This window comes from Pan paniscus, chromosome 12 (genome assembly GCF_029289425.2).
Source record: "Pan paniscus chromosome 12, NHGRI_mPanPan1-v2.0_pri, whole genome shotgun sequence".
Classification (NCBI taxonomy): domain Eukaryota; kingdom Metazoa; phylum Chordata; class Mammalia; order Primates; family Hominidae; genus Pan; species Pan paniscus.
Window position 1 is genome coordinate 111,011,747 of NC_073261.2, and position 20,455 is coordinate 111,032,201.

At 37.4% G+C, this 20,455-nt stretch overlaps 1 protein-coding gene across 3 annotated transcripts in view; it reads left to right on the forward strand.

Moving 5' to 3' along the window:
- NBAS (NBAS subunit of NRZ tethering complex) overlaps nucleotides 1-20,455 on the forward strand; it is a 393,407-nt gene that overhangs the window by 54,173 nt on the left and 318,779 nt on the right. For 2 of the 3 annotated variants that reach the window (XM_003826980.5, XM_034952644.3), the window contains exons 11-12: nucleotides 4,347-4,415; nucleotides 19,399-19,527. In XM_003826980.5, coding sequence (XP_003827028.3) covers nucleotides 4,347-4,415; nucleotides 19,399-19,527 — 198 coding nt within the window. The remainder of the gene's footprint in view (nucleotides 1-4,346; nucleotides 4,416-19,398; nucleotides 19,528-20,455) is intronic. The other variant, XM_055108231.2, reaches the window with a different exon arrangement.

Consider the following 20,455-nt stretch of genomic DNA (forward strand, 5'->3'; position numbering starts at 1 on the left):
TAGCTGTGAAATTTGTCAAAATAGGGTTGAGGAAAAAAGGAAAATGGATGTGTATAGAGGATATAAGGAGAGAACGTGGGTAAGTGGTGAAAGTCCCTTTTGGTTTGGTGTAATCAAGTGTTTATTTGGGACCCAGTAGGCAAGCAAGTGGCAAGTCACATACCAGGGAATCTTTTTTCACCTTAGTTTCTTTGAATTCTCCTGTGCTTTCCCTTTGCACCTTACTGAAGTATTGGAATCTACTCTGCTATGTATGGTCCTGATCTCCTTGTGGCCTGAGGCTTCGGTATTGAAGTCTTTTAAAAGAAAATTGCTTGTGCGCTGACAAAATAAGTGGGAAAAATATTGAATTGCAAATTGAATGCTCTGCTGTATGATTAACTTCTTGAAATGCTGCAAGTGTATTTTAATTATGTTAGTGGCTGTGTCTTGCAGCTAAACTTAAAATCATTCTGCATAGCCTTCCCTTACCTCAAAATAATTTGAGGTTATGGGATTAGTTCCTTTTGTCAGGCAGCAGATATTGTTCTCATCGAACCTCCTCTTACTGTTTGTTTAAGGTTGCTGTTGTCTTGGTGTAGGTATTGACTGAAAAATGCTGCTGACACATACATCGTAGTCTCTCTCAAGGCTGCTAGGTTGTAAAACAGACTGTGCAAAATTCAATATGTGCATTGACCCAAGTTTCCAAATTAATGTTAGTGTCATCTATGTGAGATAGTTTTATTTATTCATTTATTCAACATTTAATCACTGCTCCAAGTATTAGGAATATAAAAATACTTTTAGCAGCCCTCAAGGGATTCGCTGCATGTGGGAAAGCAGCTATGTCTCATATAAGTGCAATGAGCTATAACAGGTACCAGATTAGAATTCAGCAGCTGGGACAAAGGAAGGACCCAGGCTGTGGAGTCAGAAGGCTGGTGTTTGAATTCCACATTATCCCTTACCACTGTCTACTAAGGCTTTTGCCAGGATTTAAATGAAGTAATATATGTAAAGGCATTCGATAAACTGTAAGATGATCTACAGTGTTAATTATTTATTGTTTTCTGAGTTTTTAAGATCAAAATTTTGGAAAACTGTATGAGAATGAACAAAGTTGACTGAATTTTTATTATTGCTGCTGCTGCTGCTGCTGCTTTTTCAATATAGAAGCTTGTTGTGGAAAGAACATAGACTTTTTGAAATCCTATTTCTACGAGAAATCCTATTTCCACGAGAAATCCTATTTCCCTGAAAAAAATAGAAGTAATCAGAAGGAATACTTCTGTAGGATCCCACACCCTGCCAGCAGCTGTGCCTGTGTACTGTAACTTTTCTCTTGTTCAGACAGAGGAACTGTCCTTGCTCAGGCTAAGGCCAAGCCCTGTGTTTGTCCACTAGATCTCCCACTCTTGTTTATTGAAGGATATTCGTCTTACATCAGGAATTTTGTTACCTCTTAGGTTTATCAGCATATAGCATGCTTTTATTTTTCCCTTCACAAAAACTCTTCAGACTCCACTTTGCCCTCTGGCTATCATCCCATTTCTTTTCCTTTCCTTACAATGCTCAAGAGTTGTCTGTACTTGTTTCCAATTCCTCTCCTTGCATTCTCTCTTGAATTCACTCGAATGGAGATTTCCCTCCATCATTTCACAGAAACTATTCTTATTGATGTTATCAATGTCTTCCAGCATTTTATGAGTTTGTTTTCTTGGTATTCTTTCATTTCTACTAATTGCTTATACAAAAATCAGCTTATTCTGCTTTCTTCTTTCTTTTTTTTGTTGTTTTGTTTCTGCATTGTCACATACATAATATTTGTACATTGGTGTCTACGTTTGTTCCCAGCTTTCTTTAGTCATCTATTTATGTATTTTAAAATGCTTACTCAGTTCTTTTGCTGAAGTTTTCCCAGTCGTTCTTGTGGTTGGATGAAATTACAGTATGTTTTGAGAAGGTCTCATAGGTGATGAGTTTCTTAAGTTTTTGTATTTTATGTTCAAAACTGTTTTGCCATAACCTTGAAATTTGAGGGGAAACTTGTCTGGATGTAAAATCCTTGGTTCGCCTTCTCTTTCACTAAACTTTTAAAAAATGCTACTCTTGTTTTGCTTTGTATGTGAGATTTTAAAAGTCTGATGCAATAAAATTATTTGCCCTTTGTATGTTATTAGTCAGTTTTTCTTACAGGTCTTTATTTTCTTTATCTTTGAAATCTGATAGCTTCCTAGGATATTGGAGTTGATCATGCTGAGTTTAAATTTTCTGGGTATGCATTGGTTCTTTTAGTGTGTAGATTCAGATTTTTTTCTATTTCTATTTTTTCCATTTTCTGTTTCTGTAAAGTTTTCATGGATTATAATTTTAAATATTCTATACTTTGGTTTTGTTTATCTTCTTCAGATTCTCTGGCAATCCAAATGTTACTGCTTTTTACTATATTCTCTTTCCAGTAGTTTTTCTTTACTCTTTTTACCTCTCCCTTTTATCTTATTTCCTTTTCACTTCTTAACTCATTTTCATTTTTTCATTGTTTTCATGTCTTCCTTTAAAGCCCCTTATTAAATTATCCTTGAGTACCTTGTAATTTATTCTTTATTTTTTAGATAATTTTCTTTTTCTTATATTTATTTCCTGAATTTATTGAGCTTTTTATTATTAACCCTTTTTCACTCTTCTTGTCCAGTTCTATTTTCAGTTACTGAATTTTTGATTTAAGGTGATTTTTCAAGTTGTCCACATTCTCAAATGCTTGTCTGACTATATTTCATTCTGTTTGGAGTGCTATGTTAAAGTTTTCTTTTGCTTCATGGTTGTTTTTTCAGCCATAGTTTCCCTTTGTTGACACGTGTTGACTTTTGTCTTCTCATGTCTGCAAACTATTTGTGAATCTCTTTCTTGTTCATTTTTATGATATTGGAATACTTTACAAGATTGGTAGGTTAACGGTGCCTTCTTTTGTCAGTATAGCAAAGTTCAAATACCTTAGCAGATTTTTTCGGTTTTGTTTTGGTGACAGGAGGGGGCGTGGATCCTCTGATGTTGTGGTTGTCTATTGTCTTGCTGCACACTACATTTGCCCCTTTGCTTCCTTTCCCCTTTACCACCCCTTTGGCAAAAGGCACTTCTTCCTGTTTGCCATTTTTCTCCCTCAGAAGCTCTGTGTTTGGAAGCCTGCCTCTCATATCATGCCCACACTTAGGTCCCTTCCCTGTAGGCCATGTCTGATTAACCTGGATGCTTTTATTGTATTTTCACTCAGAGTGGACTTAGTCTTTTTGGTGGTAGTTTTGGTTTTAGATGGACCTTAGCCATTTTTGCTAGCTCCCCTCTGTCCTCCCTGGGTGTTTTTCAATTTGCTTTTGCTCACCACCACACCTTGTGGCAGGTCACAATGGGGTGAGTGGGGACATAGGTTTTAGCAGGAGCAGTGGAGATGACACATTGGGAGTTGGTGATTTCTTTCTTTTTGCTTACAGTTATTGTAAAGTTTGGGTTATTCTCTATCTTCAGGCTAAGTGGAGAGTATGGTTTTTGTGTAGATTTATCTCCCTTTCTTGTTCTTGATTTTTTTGGAGGAAGTATTTGGAGATGTGTATCAAGGCCATCCCTAATGTTTTCAACTCAGAAGTTCTGGCTATTGTGAATATTGTTGCTGTGAACATTCATGTACAAATATTTGTTTGAATGCTTGTTTTCATTCTTTTGTGTATAGATCTCAGGTGGAATTGCTGGGTCGTATGTTAGTTTTATGTTTAAGTTTTTGAGGAACCACCAAACTTCTTCCACAGTGGCTGTACGGTTTTATGTTCCCATCAATAGTGTATGAGGGTTCCAGATTCCCTACATCCTCAACAATGTTATTTTCCACTGAAAAAATATGGTTTCTAAGTCTAAAGGCAAAAAATTGTCATGTGTTATATTATTTTATGCACTGATTTCTAATGATGAAGTCTTTTTTGGTGTTTTTCAAGCATAGAATCAATTGTTAATAGATGAAATTTCTTTTGGAAGTTTTAGCTTTTTCTATACTGATGTTAGGATAAAATGGCAACCTTGGGCAGCCTTACTTGAGAAGAGCTTGCAGTGGATTTTGATTTGCATAAAGTTTACTGGTTATATATTTAAAAAAGCATTTGATCATGGATGTATTTTGTAAGATTGTACCACTTGGTGGATTTTTTTTTCCCAAACAAAAACAAAATCTCACCAAGATCCTTGACACCTTCTTGGTGATTTTCTTTAATCATTTAAAAAAATACTAGATTTGCTATAGTTTTCATTTCATTATAAAAGGACATTTTACAACGATAAGTCATTTCAGTAATCTTTCTTCATATGATGCATTTATTTCGCAGGTACCAAAGACACTGGGATTATTAAGGATGTTAAGTGTCAAGTTTTACAGTCGCCAGGGACAAGAACAGGTAACACAAATTGGCTTAACTATGATGGGCTTCTCAAACATTTTTACCCGGAAGTACCTTTAAGGTCAAAGCTGAATGAACCTCGAATTTTTTGTATCTGCATCTGAGTGTATTCATATACACTATGTGGCTATATGCATTAGTAAGAATTCATAGAGCTGTTGCTGAAGATTTTTATATTTTACTGTTTATCAACCTTATCTTAAAAGAAAAATAATTATAGAGAATATACCCAGCCCTCTTGGGGATCTGGGAATATAGCTCAAGGAATTCTCCTAGAAACATTATATACATATCTTTGAATTTCATATTTTATCTTTACAAATCTTGTGAATTTTGTATTATTGTTCATAATATATCATTTTTTGGCTTAATATTAAAAAAAATTCTTCCCCAAATCTGAGATTACTGATGCTCCAAGAAGAAATGTGCCTCTTGACCCTGGGTTTTAAGTACCATTGTTTTACTGTCTTGTTACTCAGCAGGAAAAGTATGGATCCATGGCAAGGATGTTAGATGGTTTCATCCAGATGAATATCAGTGATACTTAGGAACTGCCTCTGTGAGGTGGTTACATTTGTTTCTCTGTTTGACTTTCACAAGAGTCTTGACCTACACTGGGGAATCAAATCATACTTTTGTCTTGTGGGGGAATCAAATCATACTCCTGTCTTGGGGGAAAAATCAAATAATCTAATCTTTTTCACTGCTTCAGTTTCTTTCCCTGTAGGACCTGCTGATATGAAAAGTCAGGCCTCCATATCTGCAGATTCTATATCCCTCAAATACTGTATTTCCAATTCGTGGTTGGTTGAATCAGAGGATGTGGAACCTGCATATATGGAAGGCTTGACTGTACTGTACTTTTTATCATTATTTTAGGGAGTACTCCTTCTACTTACTAAAAAAAAAGTTAACCATAAAACAGCCTTAGGCATGTTCTTCAGGCATTGCAGGGAAAGGCATTCTTATCATGGGAGATTACAACTCCATGAGTGTTACCATCCCTAAAGACCTTCCAGCGGGATAAGATGTGGAGGTAGAAGACGGTGATATTGATGATCCTGACCCTGTGTTGGCCTAGGCTGATGTGTGTATTTGTGTCTTAGTTTTTAACAAAAATGTGTAAAAAATAAAAGCATAAAATAAAATACAAAAGTTTATAGTACAAGAATGTAAAGAAAGACATTTTTTTAATACAGATGTATGTATAGCATGTTTGTGTTTTAAGCTAATGTTATCACAGAAGTCAAAAAGGTAAAAAAATACAAAGTTTATAAAGTAAAAAAGTTACAGTAAGGGAAGGCTAATTTATTATTGAAGAAAGAAAGTTTAAAAAAATGAATGTAGTGGAGCCTAAGTGTACAGTGTTTCTAAACTCTACAGTAATGTGCAGTAATGTCCTGTCCTAGGCCTTCCCATTCACTTGCCACTCACTCGCACCCTCACTCACCCAAAGCAACTTCTAGTTCTGCAAGCTCCATTCATGGTAAATGCCCTATACAGGTGTTCCATTTGTTATCTTTTATACCATTTACTGTACCTTTTCTGTGTTTAGATACACAAATATTTACCATTGTGCTCCAGTTGCCCACAGTATTCAGTAGAGTAGCATGCTGAGCAGGTTCGTGGCCCTAGGAGCAATAGGCTATACCACCCAGCCTAGGTGCATAGTAGGCTATCCCATCTAGATTTGTGTAACTGCACTCTATGTATGATGTTTTCACAACGACGAAATCACCTAATGACACATTTTGCAGAACATCTCCCTGTTGTTAAGTGATACATGACTGTACTATAATTTTAGAGCTGAAAGAGCTCATAGGGCTTATCTAATAATTTCTTATTATCATGAACACTTTGACAAGTATTTTCACAGGATCTCACAGGAAGTTTGCATTACCTACACTGGCATTATGATGCCTACTTTTTATTGATGAAGAGATTAAGGCCTCAAGAGAAATGTGTGCCTAAACTCACTTAGCCAGTGTCAGAGATGTGTTTGGTCTTCTGTTGGTTTGTGATCCAGTGCTTGTTTTCACCACTTCTAGTTGGTTATTGTCTTAAACCTTTAGTTGATAATTTGGAAGAAACAGAAACTAAGATGTGTTTCAAAGTAGCTGAGATGACAAATTACTTAATATCTTAGAAAGAATTATCTATTTTACTACTCAAGTTTGGCAGCAATTATGTTTCTCTTAAAATGTGTTCCTCTTAGCCTGGCGTGGTGGCTTACACCTGTCATCCCAGTTCTTTGGGAGGCTGAGGTGGGAGGATCACTTAAGCCCAGGAGGTCGAGGCTACAGTGAGCCATGATTGTGCCACTGCACTCCAACTTGGGGGACAGAGTGAGACCCTGGCTCAAAAAAAAAAAGTTCCTCTTAACTACTAATATCTTTACAAAATGGGCCTGCTTTCCTGTATAACCATATTATTAATATTTAGTTCATTTAAAAATTTACTTATGAAACTCTAACAACACTGAGATTGTATAGTATTAGAGGTAATATACATAAAATAGCCAAGACAGTGATTGTCATATTGCAGATACTCAGCAAATAATAATGGTGTAATGGTGACTGCTGTTATCTCTGTTAATTTCTTTATATCCTGAATTATAGAATTAATAATTAGTAGTCCACAGGTTCTTTTTGAATTGTGGTTTATTATACCCAAACTTATGTGGCTTTAAAAAATAACTTCTCATTGTCTGGCATATAATATTATCTTTTTTTTTTTTTTTTTTGAGGCAGAGTGTCGCTCTGTCACCCAGGCTGGAGTGCAGCAGCTCACTGCAAGCTCCACCTGCCAGGTTCACACCATTCTCCTGCCTCAGCCTCCTGAGTAGCTGGGACTACAGGCACCCACCACCATACCCAGCTAATTTTTTGTATTTTTAGTAGAGATGAGGTTTCACCATGTTAGCCAGGATGGTCTGGGTCTCCTGACCTCATGGTCTGCTGGCCTCGGCCTCCCAAAGTGCTGGGATTACAGGCGTGAGCCACCATGCCTGGCCAGTATTATCTTTTAAAAGAGTATATTAAAATAAGAATTATTTATATTCTTTTATCAAGGATATTGGCTTGGATCTTTTCTTTTTTTTATTTTTTTTTTGAGACAGTCTCACTCTGTCACCCAGGCTGGAGTGCAGTGGCACGATCTAGGCTCATTGCAAGCTCCGCCTCCTGGGTTCATGCCATTCTTCTGCCTCAGCCTCCTGAGTAGCTGGGACTACAGGTACCCGCCACCACGCCCGGCTGATTTTTTGTATTTTTTTAGTAGAGACAGGGTTTCACCGTGTTAGCCAGAATGGTCCTCGTGATCCACCCGCCTCGGCCTCCCAAAGTGCTGGGATTACAGGCGTGAGCCACCGCACCTGGCCTTTTTTTTTTATTTTTCAAAAGCCTTTTTTTCTTTCCCTCATGCATTTACAGTGTTTTTGTCACAGGTTGTTAGTCAGGCTTTTGAGGCTGACTTTGTTTGATTTGAAGGATAGATTTCTAATTTTGTGTGTGTGCATGTGTGTGTGTGACTTCTAAAGTATAATGGTGTAGAATATCTAGTAAACTTCTTGAGGGTGGGGATTTATGTTTGTTTTGTTCATCGCTGATTTCCTACAGTATAAAACAATGCCTGGCACCTAATATTTATTATTGAATATATAATATTCAGTAAATACTTGTGGAATGTTGGAAGAGCAGCACTTATAAATTTGCCTTTTATTAATCTATTTTTTCTTTAAGAATATGTAGTACTTCAGAATGTTTCGAATGTATGCACTAGAAAACTATTTTTAATACAGTTTGTATATTTGAAAGTTACAGGAAATGGTAAATCACTCATTTTTAATTCTATTAAATTAGATGACAGGTGATTGATTTCAGTACAAAGGTCTGATGTTTAACATTCTTAAAAACCCTGTCTTGCAAAGGACAGTTAGTTAGGAAGTTTTATTGCAATATTTGAGAGAAAGTACAACTCATTCTCCAAATATTGCTGCCAGTAGTAGAAGGATTTAATAGTATTTTTAATGAAGAAAGAACAAATGGATATTGGAGCTAGTGGAATAGAGTGGATTGCAGCAGATACTAGTGATACTCTTTGCTATCAAGCCGTATTTCATGACAATTTCTTTGTGTTCATATTTTAACAATTCATGTGGTTTTCCTTAATAAAGATCACTATGCCTTCTCAAAACGTTTTAAAATAGTCTCATTTTACTTTTTAAATTTTTACTTTTTAAAAAAATTTTAACTTTTATTGTAAGTTCAGGGGTACATGTGCAGGTTTGTTATATAGGTAAACTTGTGTCATGAGGGTTTGTTCTACAGATTATTTCGTCACCCATATATTAGGCCTAGTCCCATTAGTTATTTTTCCTCATCCTCTCCCTCCTCCCACCCTCCACCTGCTCATAGACCTCAGTATGTGTTGTTCCCCTCTATGTGTCTATGTGTTCTCATCATTTAGCTCCTACTTATAAGTAAGAACATGTGGTATTTGGTTGTTCCTCCATTAGTTCCTGCATTAGTTTTCTAAGGATAATGGCCTCCAGCTCCATCCATGTTGCTGCAAAGGACATAGTGTTGTTCTTTTTTAGGGCTGCATAATATTCCATGTATGTAACACATTTTCTTTATCCAGTCTATCACTGATGGGCATTTAGGTTTATTCCATGTCTTTGCTATTGTAAATAGTGCTGCAGTGAACATATGTGTGCATGTGTCTTTATGACAGAACGATTTATATTCCCCAGTGTATTAGTCTGTTCTCACACTGCTATAAGAACTACCTGAGGCTGGACGCAGTGGCTCACGCCTGTAATCCCAGCACTTGGGAGGCTGAGGCAGGCAGATCACTTGAGGTCAGGAGTTTGAGACCAGCCCAGCTAACATGGTGAAACCCCATTTTTACTAAAAATGCAAAAATTAGCTGGGTGTGGTGGCACGTACTTGTCATTTCAGCTACTTGGGAGGCTGAGGTGGGAAGATTGTTTGAACCCAGGAGGTAGAGGTTACAGTGAGCCAAGAATCGCGCCACTGCATTCCAGCCTGGGCGATGGAGCAAGACTGTCTCAAAAAAAAAAAAAATAACTCCCTGAGACTGGGTAATTTATGAAGAAAAGAGGTTTAATTGACTCACAGTTCTGCAGACTTAACAGGAAGCATGACCGGGAGGCCTCTGGAAACTTACAATCATGGTGGAAGTTGAAGAGGAAGGAAACACATCTTTACCATGGTGGAGCAGGAGAGAGAGAGAGAGCGAGCACAAATGGGGAAGTGCCACACACTTTTAAACCATCAGATCTTGTGAGAACTCACTATCATGAGAACAGCAAGGGGAAATCCGCCCCCATGGTTCAGTCACCTCCCATCAGGCCCCTCCAATTTGACATGGGATTTGGGTGGGGATGCAGATCCAAACCATATCACCCAGTAATGGGATTACTGGTTCGAATGGTATTTCTGTTTTTAGGTCTTTGAGGAATTGCCATATTGGCTTCCACAATGGTTGAACTAATTTATGCTCCCACTAGCAGTGTGTAAGCGTTCCTTTTTCTCCACAACCTCGCCAGCATGTTATTTTTTGAATAGTCCCATTTTAAATGTTTGTATGCCAGACACTGTATGTATGTATAAATATTTTTATTATTGGGACAAATATATATTTTAATTATCTGTTAAACTTCACAACTCAAAAGGTGTAGTATTATCCAAATTTTATAGATTAGAATCAGATTAGAAAAATTAAGTGAGGTTTTATAGCAAGTGGAACTCTAGCATCTGTGGTAGTTTGATACTACATTGCTGCCATATTCTTTTATGGGCCCTCCAGAGAGGAAAGTTGAAATAACTTAGTGGAGAATGGGTGAGCTACTTCCCGTTTCTGTATACCCCTACATGTACTTTATACACTCAGTAAATGTTTTTACTAATCACCCATTTTGCAGGCAGATTAGTTACAGAGAATCAGTGGAGGAAAGGTATAGTGTATCTAGGGGAAAAAGTTGTAAAATTTTAGTTCCTTTAATAATTTGTTAGATAAGCTTTTAAAAACATATCTTTTGATAGAGATGGTTCTCAGTTATTATAGATGACGTGGAAGTATACTATAGTAAAATACAAGGAAATATTTTACTAATTTTTCATCATTAAAAGTAATTTCAATACCTACTCATAGGTGTTACTAGGAGCAAGTTAAATGTGTGTTCTGTGGCTTTGGGATGCTATAAACATCAATATATTCCATACTTCTTAATGTATAAAATATGAGTATTTTCAGATTTTCAATACCTTTCAGATCCCAAGAAGTCCTAAACTGGCATCTGTAGCCCAGTTCTCTGCACTTCAGATTTGTATACCCTGCTGCTTACTTGACAGCTTCAGTAGGATAGCCTTCAGGCATTTTAAATCAAACATTTCCAAAACAAAACTCTGATAGCTTCTCATTTTTCTTCCCTAACCCTTTCTACCTTAGACTTGATTGCCTCAGTAATCCATCCTTTTGCCAAAGGGAGATACCTGAAAATTATTGCTGACACTACCCAGTCCTTCATCCCCCCTTCTAATCTAATCTAACACCTTTGCTACCAGTATCATCTTCAGAGTGTACTTAGAATCTTTCTACTTCTTTTTTCTTCTGTGGCTATCACCATTGTATAATTTGTCATCTCTCCTACATTAGCAGATACTTAATCAGTTCCCCTAGCAACCTTAGTGACTTAAAAAATGTAAATCAGATAAGCTCATTTTTTTGCTTGAAGAAAGCCGTCAGTGGCTTTCTGTTGAACTAAGAATGATGACAGAATAAAATGCTTAACATTATCCAAAAAGACATTACATAAGCTGGCCCATGACTATCTCTGCAGACTGATCTCATGCCACTGGCTCATTCTCTTTTAGTTATGTTGGCCTTATCTCAGCTCATCAAGGGTGCCATGTTCTTTTCTTTGTAGATTCCATTTTTTTTTCTATTGGGAATGGTTTTACCTTATTTGTCCTCATTAATTAATTTTTTCTCATCTTTGGGCATCAGCTCTATTTTTCATATCCTCAGACTCCTCTTATAGTCCTTCAATTTAAATACAGTTCCTATTGTTATTCTCTCTTAGAGCACTCTGTATTTTTCTTCCATAGCAGTAATCAAAGTTTGTAATGTAGATTTATTTGTTAGTTTATTTGTATACCTAATCTGTATTTTCATGGCTCCATGAATCTAGATTCACATCTGTTTTACCTAGAAAAGTGCCTGGAATAGAATAGGTGTATTAGATGATAACCTCCTTTGCAGCAAGAAATTAAATCAGATTCCTGCTAGCTTCTTTTTGCACCTTCTTCCTTCCTCCCTCTCTCCCTCCTTCTTTTCTTCCTTTCTTCCCTCCCTCTTTCCTTGCCTCTCCTTCTCCCTCCCTCTCTCCCATGCTTTCTTCCTTCCTAAGCTGTTTATTGTGAAATATAATACAGATGTAGGAAATTGCATCAAACAAATATGTGGTTTAATAACCATTTTGGGGACAGCTTTATTGAAATGTTCACATGTGGTACAATTTACTCATTTAAATTATACAATTCAGAGGTTTTTAGTATATTCACAGAACTGTACAATGATTTCGAGAATCAATTTTAAACATCTTATCGCTCTGGAAAAAAACCCTGCATCTCTTAATTATCACCTGCAACACTCCATCTCCCCAGCTCGTAAGCAACCCCTAATCTTTTAGTTTGTATAAATTTGCCTATTCTGGACATTCTATATGAATAGAATTATAAAATATGTGGTCCATTGTGACTGGCTTTTTTCGCTTAGCATGATGCTTTCAAGGTTCACCCATGTTGTTGCATGTATCAGTATTTCATTTCTTTTTATTGCTGAATAATAGCCCATTGTGTGTGTGTGTGTGTGTGTGTGTGTATCTGTATATGTATGTGTGTGTGTATATATATACACACACACAGTGTTTTATTTATCCATTCATCAGTTGGACATTTGGGTTGTTTCTACTTTTTGGCTATTATAAATAATGCTGCTGTGAACATTTGTGTGCAAGTTCTTTTGTGGAAATATCATTGAATTTTTCTTGGAGTGGAATTGCTGAATCTTATGATAACTGTGTTTAGCCATTTGAGGAGTTGTCAGATAGTTTTCCAAGGTGGCGGCACCATTTTCTGTTCCTAATGTCAGAGTATGGTGTTTCCATTGTCTCCACATCCATGCCAACACTTGTTATTATCTTTTATTCTAGTAATCCTAGTAGGTGTGAAGTGGTTCTTGTTTGAAGTTGAAAAGGTACATAACCTTATAACTATTATCTAGGGCAGAAACAGGACTCTGCCAGCTACCTTCTATGGACCCTGTCACAAACACAGTTCCCGCCCTCCCTCCACAAGCAGCCATTATTCTGCCTTAGGTTTATCTGTTTATTTATACTTTTATCATGCAATTTTTCATCTCTAACAATATGGCTTTTTAAAAAAAACAATGTGTTTTAAGTCTCTTTTTCTCTATCTGCTGGTCTGTCCTCCATATCATCTTTTTTTCTCTTAAAAATTATTTGTTGAAGAAACTGTTTTTTCATTTTACTCATTGCATCTTTATAGTGGTGTTTCCTTTATTCTTTTGTCCTTTTGTGTCCATGTATTCTTATAAATTAGTAGTTGGATTTGAAGATCATGCAGATTTTTTGTTTGCTTTTTAAGGCAGAAAACTGTATAGGTGGTAGTGTCTTCTTTTATCAAGAGGATCGTATCTGTTTTTGATGACATTAGTATGGGACTTCCCCTGTACAAGTGGGTGCAGGCCGGTTAGTTTTGAGAGCTTATAGAGTGCCGATTGCTCCAGGATCTCTTGTCACTCTCCTGCTATTGGAGTGTGCATAACTTCCCCCAGTTTCCATTTATGTGAACAGTATTTATCAAGTGCCTGGTCAGCATTTTGGCAAGAGACTACTCACCATTTTCTGTGCAATGCATTGAAGAAATTGCCTATTGTGAATGCCGAGAGATGTTCCCTGCGTGTTAGGAGAGTTATTGTATTGCTGCCACAGAGTCTTGTCAGGTCATCTGGAGCATGCCACATGAGTGTCTGGGCTTTGGCTGCCTCCTCAGCAAAATGAAAAAAGGGTGGTAAAAATGCAGAATTAAAGTGGAAGATTTCAAGTGGAGGTGCACATCAGAGATATCTGGGAGTTTTTTCAAAGAACATATGCCTATGTTTTTCCAGCCTAGATTTCTATTTATCCTAAGTGCTGGGAGTGGAGCAGGTGTCCATGTGATTCTGATACCCTCCTTTTTTGGGAACATCACTCTTTATTGTCTTATTTCAGCTCTTGTATTCTAGCATTTATATAATGTGGATGGAGTTTCTATACTCAGGGAGCATATAAAGTGGTTAGTGAGACTAGGTAAAGTACTAGTTAGAAGTTAGAAGAATTAAATATCAATATATTCCTCCAATATAAAAGATCTTACTAAGGTGCACGTGAAGAGTGCCAAATGAATGAGACATGTTGTTGGAATTTACGATTAAGATGTGTTATTATGGATTCAGGTAGAATCCAATCTTCATACTAACTTCTATATTTAGAAAGTTGATTTATATGATAAATGCATTAAATGACTTTACGTACATTCTAATTTTATCCTTGGGGCAACCTTATAATGTGTAGATGTTGTTATTTTTATTTCAAAAAGAGAGAAAGTCTCTGTTACTTATGATAGTTAACTAATGTGCCTATGGTCACATAACTACTAGTGGCAGAGCCAAGTTGAATGTTCTTGACCAAAATTTCAGCTGTTGAAATGATGATTAAAATAAAAATGACATTCATGATTAAAATAAAAACGAGGAATGTGAAAGAAATTTAAGACTTACTTTAACCAAAGTGAAAATTGTGGCTGGGTGGGGTGGCTCATGCCTGTAATCCCAGCATTTTGGGAGGCCGAAGTAGGCAGTTCACCTGAGGTCAGGAGTTGAACCAGCTTGGCCAACATGGTGAAACCCTATCTCTACTAAAAATACAAAAATTAGCCCGGCGTGGTGGCAGGTGCCTGTAATCCCAGCTACGTGGGAGGCTGAGGCAGGAGAATCCTTGAACCCTCGAGGCAGAGGTTGCAGTGAGCTGAGATTGCACCACTGTACCCCGGCATGGGAGACAGAGTGACTCTGTCTCCAAAAAAAAAAAAAAAGAGAAAATTGCAGCTACATATAAATTTTATTGCTTTTACAACTGCTTAATTCAAATAAAGAAGAGAACAAGATTATTATTTACTTGTGCTGAGAAATCTTAATACAGTATGAAGAATCATGGTTTAAATGTTTGAGGTTTACCTTTTTTTTTTTTTTTGAGCCAGAGTCTTGCTGTGTTGCCCAGGCTGCAGAGCAATGGCGTGATCTCGGTTCATGCCAACCTCTGCCTCCCAGGTTCAAGCCATTCTCCCACCTCAGCCTTCTAAGTAGCTGGGATTATAGGCACTTGCCATCATGCCTGGCTAATTTTTGTATTTTTGTAGAGATGGGGTTTTACCATGTTGACCAGGCTGGTCTTGAACTCCTGACCTCAGGTAATCCACCCACCTTGGCCTCCCATAGTACTGGGATTACAGGCATGAGCCACTGCACCTGGCCGAGGTTTACTTTTATTGTGATATGTAGTTGCTTTTATCCTCCCATTTCCAAGGCACAAACTCTGGTATTCTCTCCCTTGCCCACTGTATTAGTCAATTTTCACACTGCTATAAAGAACTACCTAAGACTGAGTAATTTATAAAGAAAGGAAGTTTAATTGACTCACAGTTCCACATGGCTGGGGAGGCCTCAGGAAATTTACAATCATGGCGGAAGATGAAGGGGAAACAAAGCAGGTCTTAATGGCAATAGGATGGAGATAGAACGAGGGCAGAACTGCCGCACACTTTTAAACCATCAGATCTCATGAGAACTCACTAGCACGAGAACAGCATGGGGAAAATCTGTCCCCATGATCCAGTCACCTCCCACTAGGTCCCTCCCCTGACACATGGGGATTACAATAATTCAAAATGAGATTTGGGTGGGGATATAGAGCCAAACCATATTACTCACCAACAGACACTCAGACTCCCAAATACCACAGACTCTGTTCATAGAATTTAGCGTGGATTTTCTAACTGTGACTTGAGATTTTGGTCCACAGTTACTGTTGGGATAATGAATTATTCCCTGGGCCAGAACCCCCTTGCATGTTATATAGGAATTCAGAAATGTTTCTACGGACCAGGTGCAGTGGCTTATACCTGTAATCTCAACACTTTGGGAGGCCGAGGCAGGCAGATCACTTGAGGTCAGGAGTTTGAGACCAGCATGGGCAACATGATGAACCCCCGTGACCCTCTACAAAAAATACAAAAGTTAGCCAGGCATGGTGGTGCATGCCTGTAGTCCTGGCTACTCAGGAGGCTGAAGTGGGAGGATCACTTGAGCCTGGGAGGCAGAGGTTGCAGTGAGCCGAGATCGTGCCAGTGCACTCCAGCCTGGGTGACAGAGCCAGATCCTGTCTCAGAAATAAATAAATAAATAAAGGTTTCTACAAATAAAGAGCAGAGTTTTATTTCAGAAGGAAAACACTGTATTTCCAACATAACCTAAGTGTCTTGAGAATCGTGAGTGGCTACAATCCAATTACTACTAATAACTCTATCATCTTACTATGCATGAACGTTCAATAGATAACTTGGGACTTCAAAGAAATGCATACTTGATGTGTATTTATAAGCAAAATAATGACTGGGATTTGCTTTAAAATCCTCTGGCATGGTGGTGACTGGGGAAGAGTAAATGAAACATGCCTGAAAAAATGTTAATATTTGTTGAAGCAGGTTGGGTATGTGGATATTTATTATACTGTAATTTCTACTTTTGTGTGTAAGTGAAAATTTCTACAATAAGATAGTTCAAGAAAGAAATACTACATTTACAGTGTGGATACCATGGCATCTAATGAAACTAAGGGGATCAAGTATCCACCATATGAAAGCAAGTGGGAACATTCTAGTTAATACAATTTATTGTTTAACTTTCTGGAAAGAAAGAAGTGAGTGTAGAGGAGAAACAGTACCTTTTCTCTTTCCTTTCTTAGATTCATAGATGAGGCTCCTATCACAAAACACAGATTAGCAAGATATACTGATTTAATGTAAATTTTATGTGACATGGGAGCTTTCATAAGGAAATGAAGATTCGAAGAAATGGGTAAACCTGTGTATTTTTCTTTTTCTTTTTCTTTTTTTCTTTTTTGAGATGGAGTCTCACTCTGTCGCCCAGGCTGGAGTGCAGTGGCACGATCTCAGCTCACTGTAAGCTCTGCCTCCTAGGTTCACGCCATTCACCTGCCTCAGCCTCCCAAGTAGTTGGGACTACAGGCGCCCGCCACCACGCCTGGCTAATTTTTTGTGTTTTTAGTAGAGACGGGGTTTCACTGTGTTAGCCAGGATGGTCTCGATCTCCTGACCTCGTGATCTGCCCGCCTCGGCCTCCCAAAGTGCTGGGATTACAGGCGTGAGCCACTGCGCCTGGCCAACCTGTGTATTTTTAATGCTAGCTTTGAAGAAGAAAAATGGGTAGTTGTGGAAGTATGGTTGGATAAGTATGATTTAATAGCAGAAAATTGGGAGGAACTTAGCAAGGCCTGTTTGTTCACATTCTCCCTGTGACTCTGTCTTCAGAGATGAGGATGTTCTTTTCTTCCAGGTTTGGGGAGGGCACCTCCAGAATGAGGATCATGACTTGCTTTTAGCAAAAGGTTAGAAAATTCTTCCTAGATTTTATGACCTGCTTCATGGAGGAAGGGTGGGAGGAAGGTGGGAATGACTTTCCTGCCTCTGATGTTTTCTCAGATGCTAACATGACTTATTCTGTATTTTGGGGTAGCATGTCCTGAACCCTATCAAGAGGGAAGAAGTTTTTTAAAAATTAAAAAATACTATATATTTATTCAGTGCTTTCGGTCATATTGCTATTGCGAAGTTATTCAGTATACTTTTGTTGTTAAAGAGATTCATAAACTTTTTTCTTGCTTTCAGAGCATTTCAGTGGAGTTGTATAATGGAACATTTATAATACCTGGGAATTACCATACAGATCACACATGACTAATTATTCAAGTGGTCAAAACAATAAATTATACTTGACCATAATTTCTGCTGAGGGGCATGCTCGTGACTACTAGAAGCTAGGCCAGGGTCCAGGTGAGGACTATAGTCCTGGCTCATGGACGTGCCCTGGTTGGGATTGAAAACATCCACATTCTAGTTCAGATTTTGCTCTGCACACTTGATTGATCATGGGCAAGTGTCTTTGCCCTTCAGGACTTTAATCTCTTCCTTTGTGAAATCTGAAAGATGGGCAGAGTTCTTTTGGCTGGTAAAAATCTGTGCTTCTGAGGCCTGCCTTATACAAAACCATGCAGCTTATTGACTTTAAATTTGAGGAGGGAGGACATCAGGCCCTTTGTCTTGTACTTCTTTCCCTGATCCCATCTTAGAGGAAGGGATGTGATAGATTTAAAATTTTGCTTTGAAGTACTTTTGCTTTTATTATTTCTCTTTTTTCAAGCATTTGTATTTCAATCTTACATTTAATTGTGGGATTCTGGGATTAACCTGTTATATCTAGTTAAAGTAATTTTAGTCTTTAGTAAAGTGATTAGAGGATGCTAATCTTTTCATCTATGTACTCATTCAACAGTGTTCCTGACCTCCTGAAATTGTTCTGGTTTTGATGGCTGAGGCACCTTAGTCATTTGAGACTTGAGGACTTAAATGTCTACAGAGGCCAGGCTGATAATATAATTTAGTGAATTGGATCAAATGTAATAATTTTGATTTTCAGTATAGTCATGTTTCATTTTGAGTTCTATAGCTAGTATTTGACCCCAATACTGGAGCAATAATAGAGAACGGTGTGGGCATTGACTAACTGGAAAGTTTATGACTCTTCTAAGAGGTCATCTCCTACCAAGTTCTGTTGTCATCTGGGGATGTGGGCTGTGTTTTGCCAGATTTTCTAAATGTTCAGAAGAGATATGGTTGTGGGCTGCTGTTTTCTGGTCTCTGTTTTATTCTTTGTGGGCAGGCTACCTTGGACCCTGTTCTTAACAAATGCCTGAATGGGAAATAGCTGTCCAGTTAATGTTTGTTCAGGTCTTCTGAGTGTATTGTAGGTGGTGGCAGGTGATGTCTCTGCTCATATGATTTCTGCTCATATGGTTTGTGTCATCTGAGAAAGGAAAAGACAGAGAGGTTATTTGGACAAGAAGGACTGGAAGGATAACTCTTCCTCTGTGTACCTTTCGGTTGACTATATGAAATCAGTCATTACAAAATTTCTTTGTTCTGTAGTAACACATTCCTTAAACTGGATAATTTGGCAGCAAATCTAGAAAATTGTAAACATTCATAGCATTTCTTAAATTAAGGACCATTTTCTTCCTCTTTATCTTCTTCTGTTTCCATCATTCTTGCACTCTTTCTCTAGCTCTTTTCTACTCCTTTCCTTCTTTTCCGTAGCATGAATTTTTGACCTATTTATGATATATAGCATACTTCAGACACTGTGTAGATATAAAATCTTGTAAAGATCTGGGCCCAAATTTTAAGGAATTGACAATCTAGTCAAGACCAACCTTAAAAGGTATTGAGAATTCATGGTAATTGATATGTGAAGAAATATATTTATAATGCATACATATTTTTTGGTTATATGTAAATATAACCAAATTTTTGGTTTTGGGTTATATGTAAATTATAACTCTGAGGTAGGTAACAAACTCCTTAAGGTCAGGAGGCCTTTTTCTCTATGCTGAAGTACATTTATAATGATAGGAAGCTGGCGGAACTCTTAATTACTAAAGATCATTTATAACTTGGCACCTCTAAAGAGTGTCATTTACTTCTGAGTTATTTATATTTGACCATAAGTCCTTTGCCCTGACCTTATGATTCTTATTTAGGATGGAATTTTTAAGATGAGCCTTTCTCCAGATGGGATGCTCCTGGCAGCCATTCACTTCTCAGGGAAACTGAGCATCTGGGCGATTCCATCTCTGAAGCAACAAGGGGAATGGAGTCAAAATGAGCAGGTACGTCTCTTGGTTATTAGAATGATACTCTCTTAAGGGTGAGTATTGACAATGCTAATTTTATTTTATTGATATTTTACTATAGTACACAGCTGTTTATTCTCATCATTCCAAAGCTCTTCTATCCTTTAAATTATGATATCAGTACAGTGGGATAAATTAAAAATAGATTAATACTGTGGACTGATTTTGAATTGTAGTGTGGTACACTCTGTATACAGAGTGTAATCTGTAAAAGAGTTTGTTAAACTCTTCATTTTTTCCCTCTTTGTCATTCAGAAGTACAGAATGGAGATGTTAACATTTCAGCAAAAGTTAATATTATCAAAGATTTGGAGGGTCAAATCCTAAAAGGGTTACAATTCTTTTCAAATCTTGCAACACTAGTTATTTGGGGCCTCCTTGAAGGGAGTTACCTTCTCTTCACTGAAATGTGGATAGCTAAGATATAGAGAAGGATGGAACTCTTTGTTAGTGTCCTGGAATGATAGGTTTTAAGGATTAGATGATTTTGTTATGTAGTGACAGAGTAGCACTAGTTAGTGACATATATTATAATTTAAATTCACAAGGGGAAGGAAAGGTCTGCTCATATAAAGCCATGTATTGTGATAGAGTAAAGGTTTAAAGAAATTCCTCAACTGAAAATAGCTTGTATTATAAATCTTTTACTCTGATGCACTTACATTTTACCATTTTAAGGATTAATTTTCCTTCTCTCACCCCCTCACTCTGTTTTTCTCTAGGCATATCCAGCTTTGGGTGGGTGGTTTGAGATTTTCATATTAGAGCCTATTTCCTGAATGACCTGAATGGATCAATGTCATAATTGAGAGGATTATGAATAAGGAATTTTTTTCAGAATGACAGAGGAAAAGAGAAAGTGACTCTGTATTTTCTACCTCGATTCACTGGTTTAAATTTATTT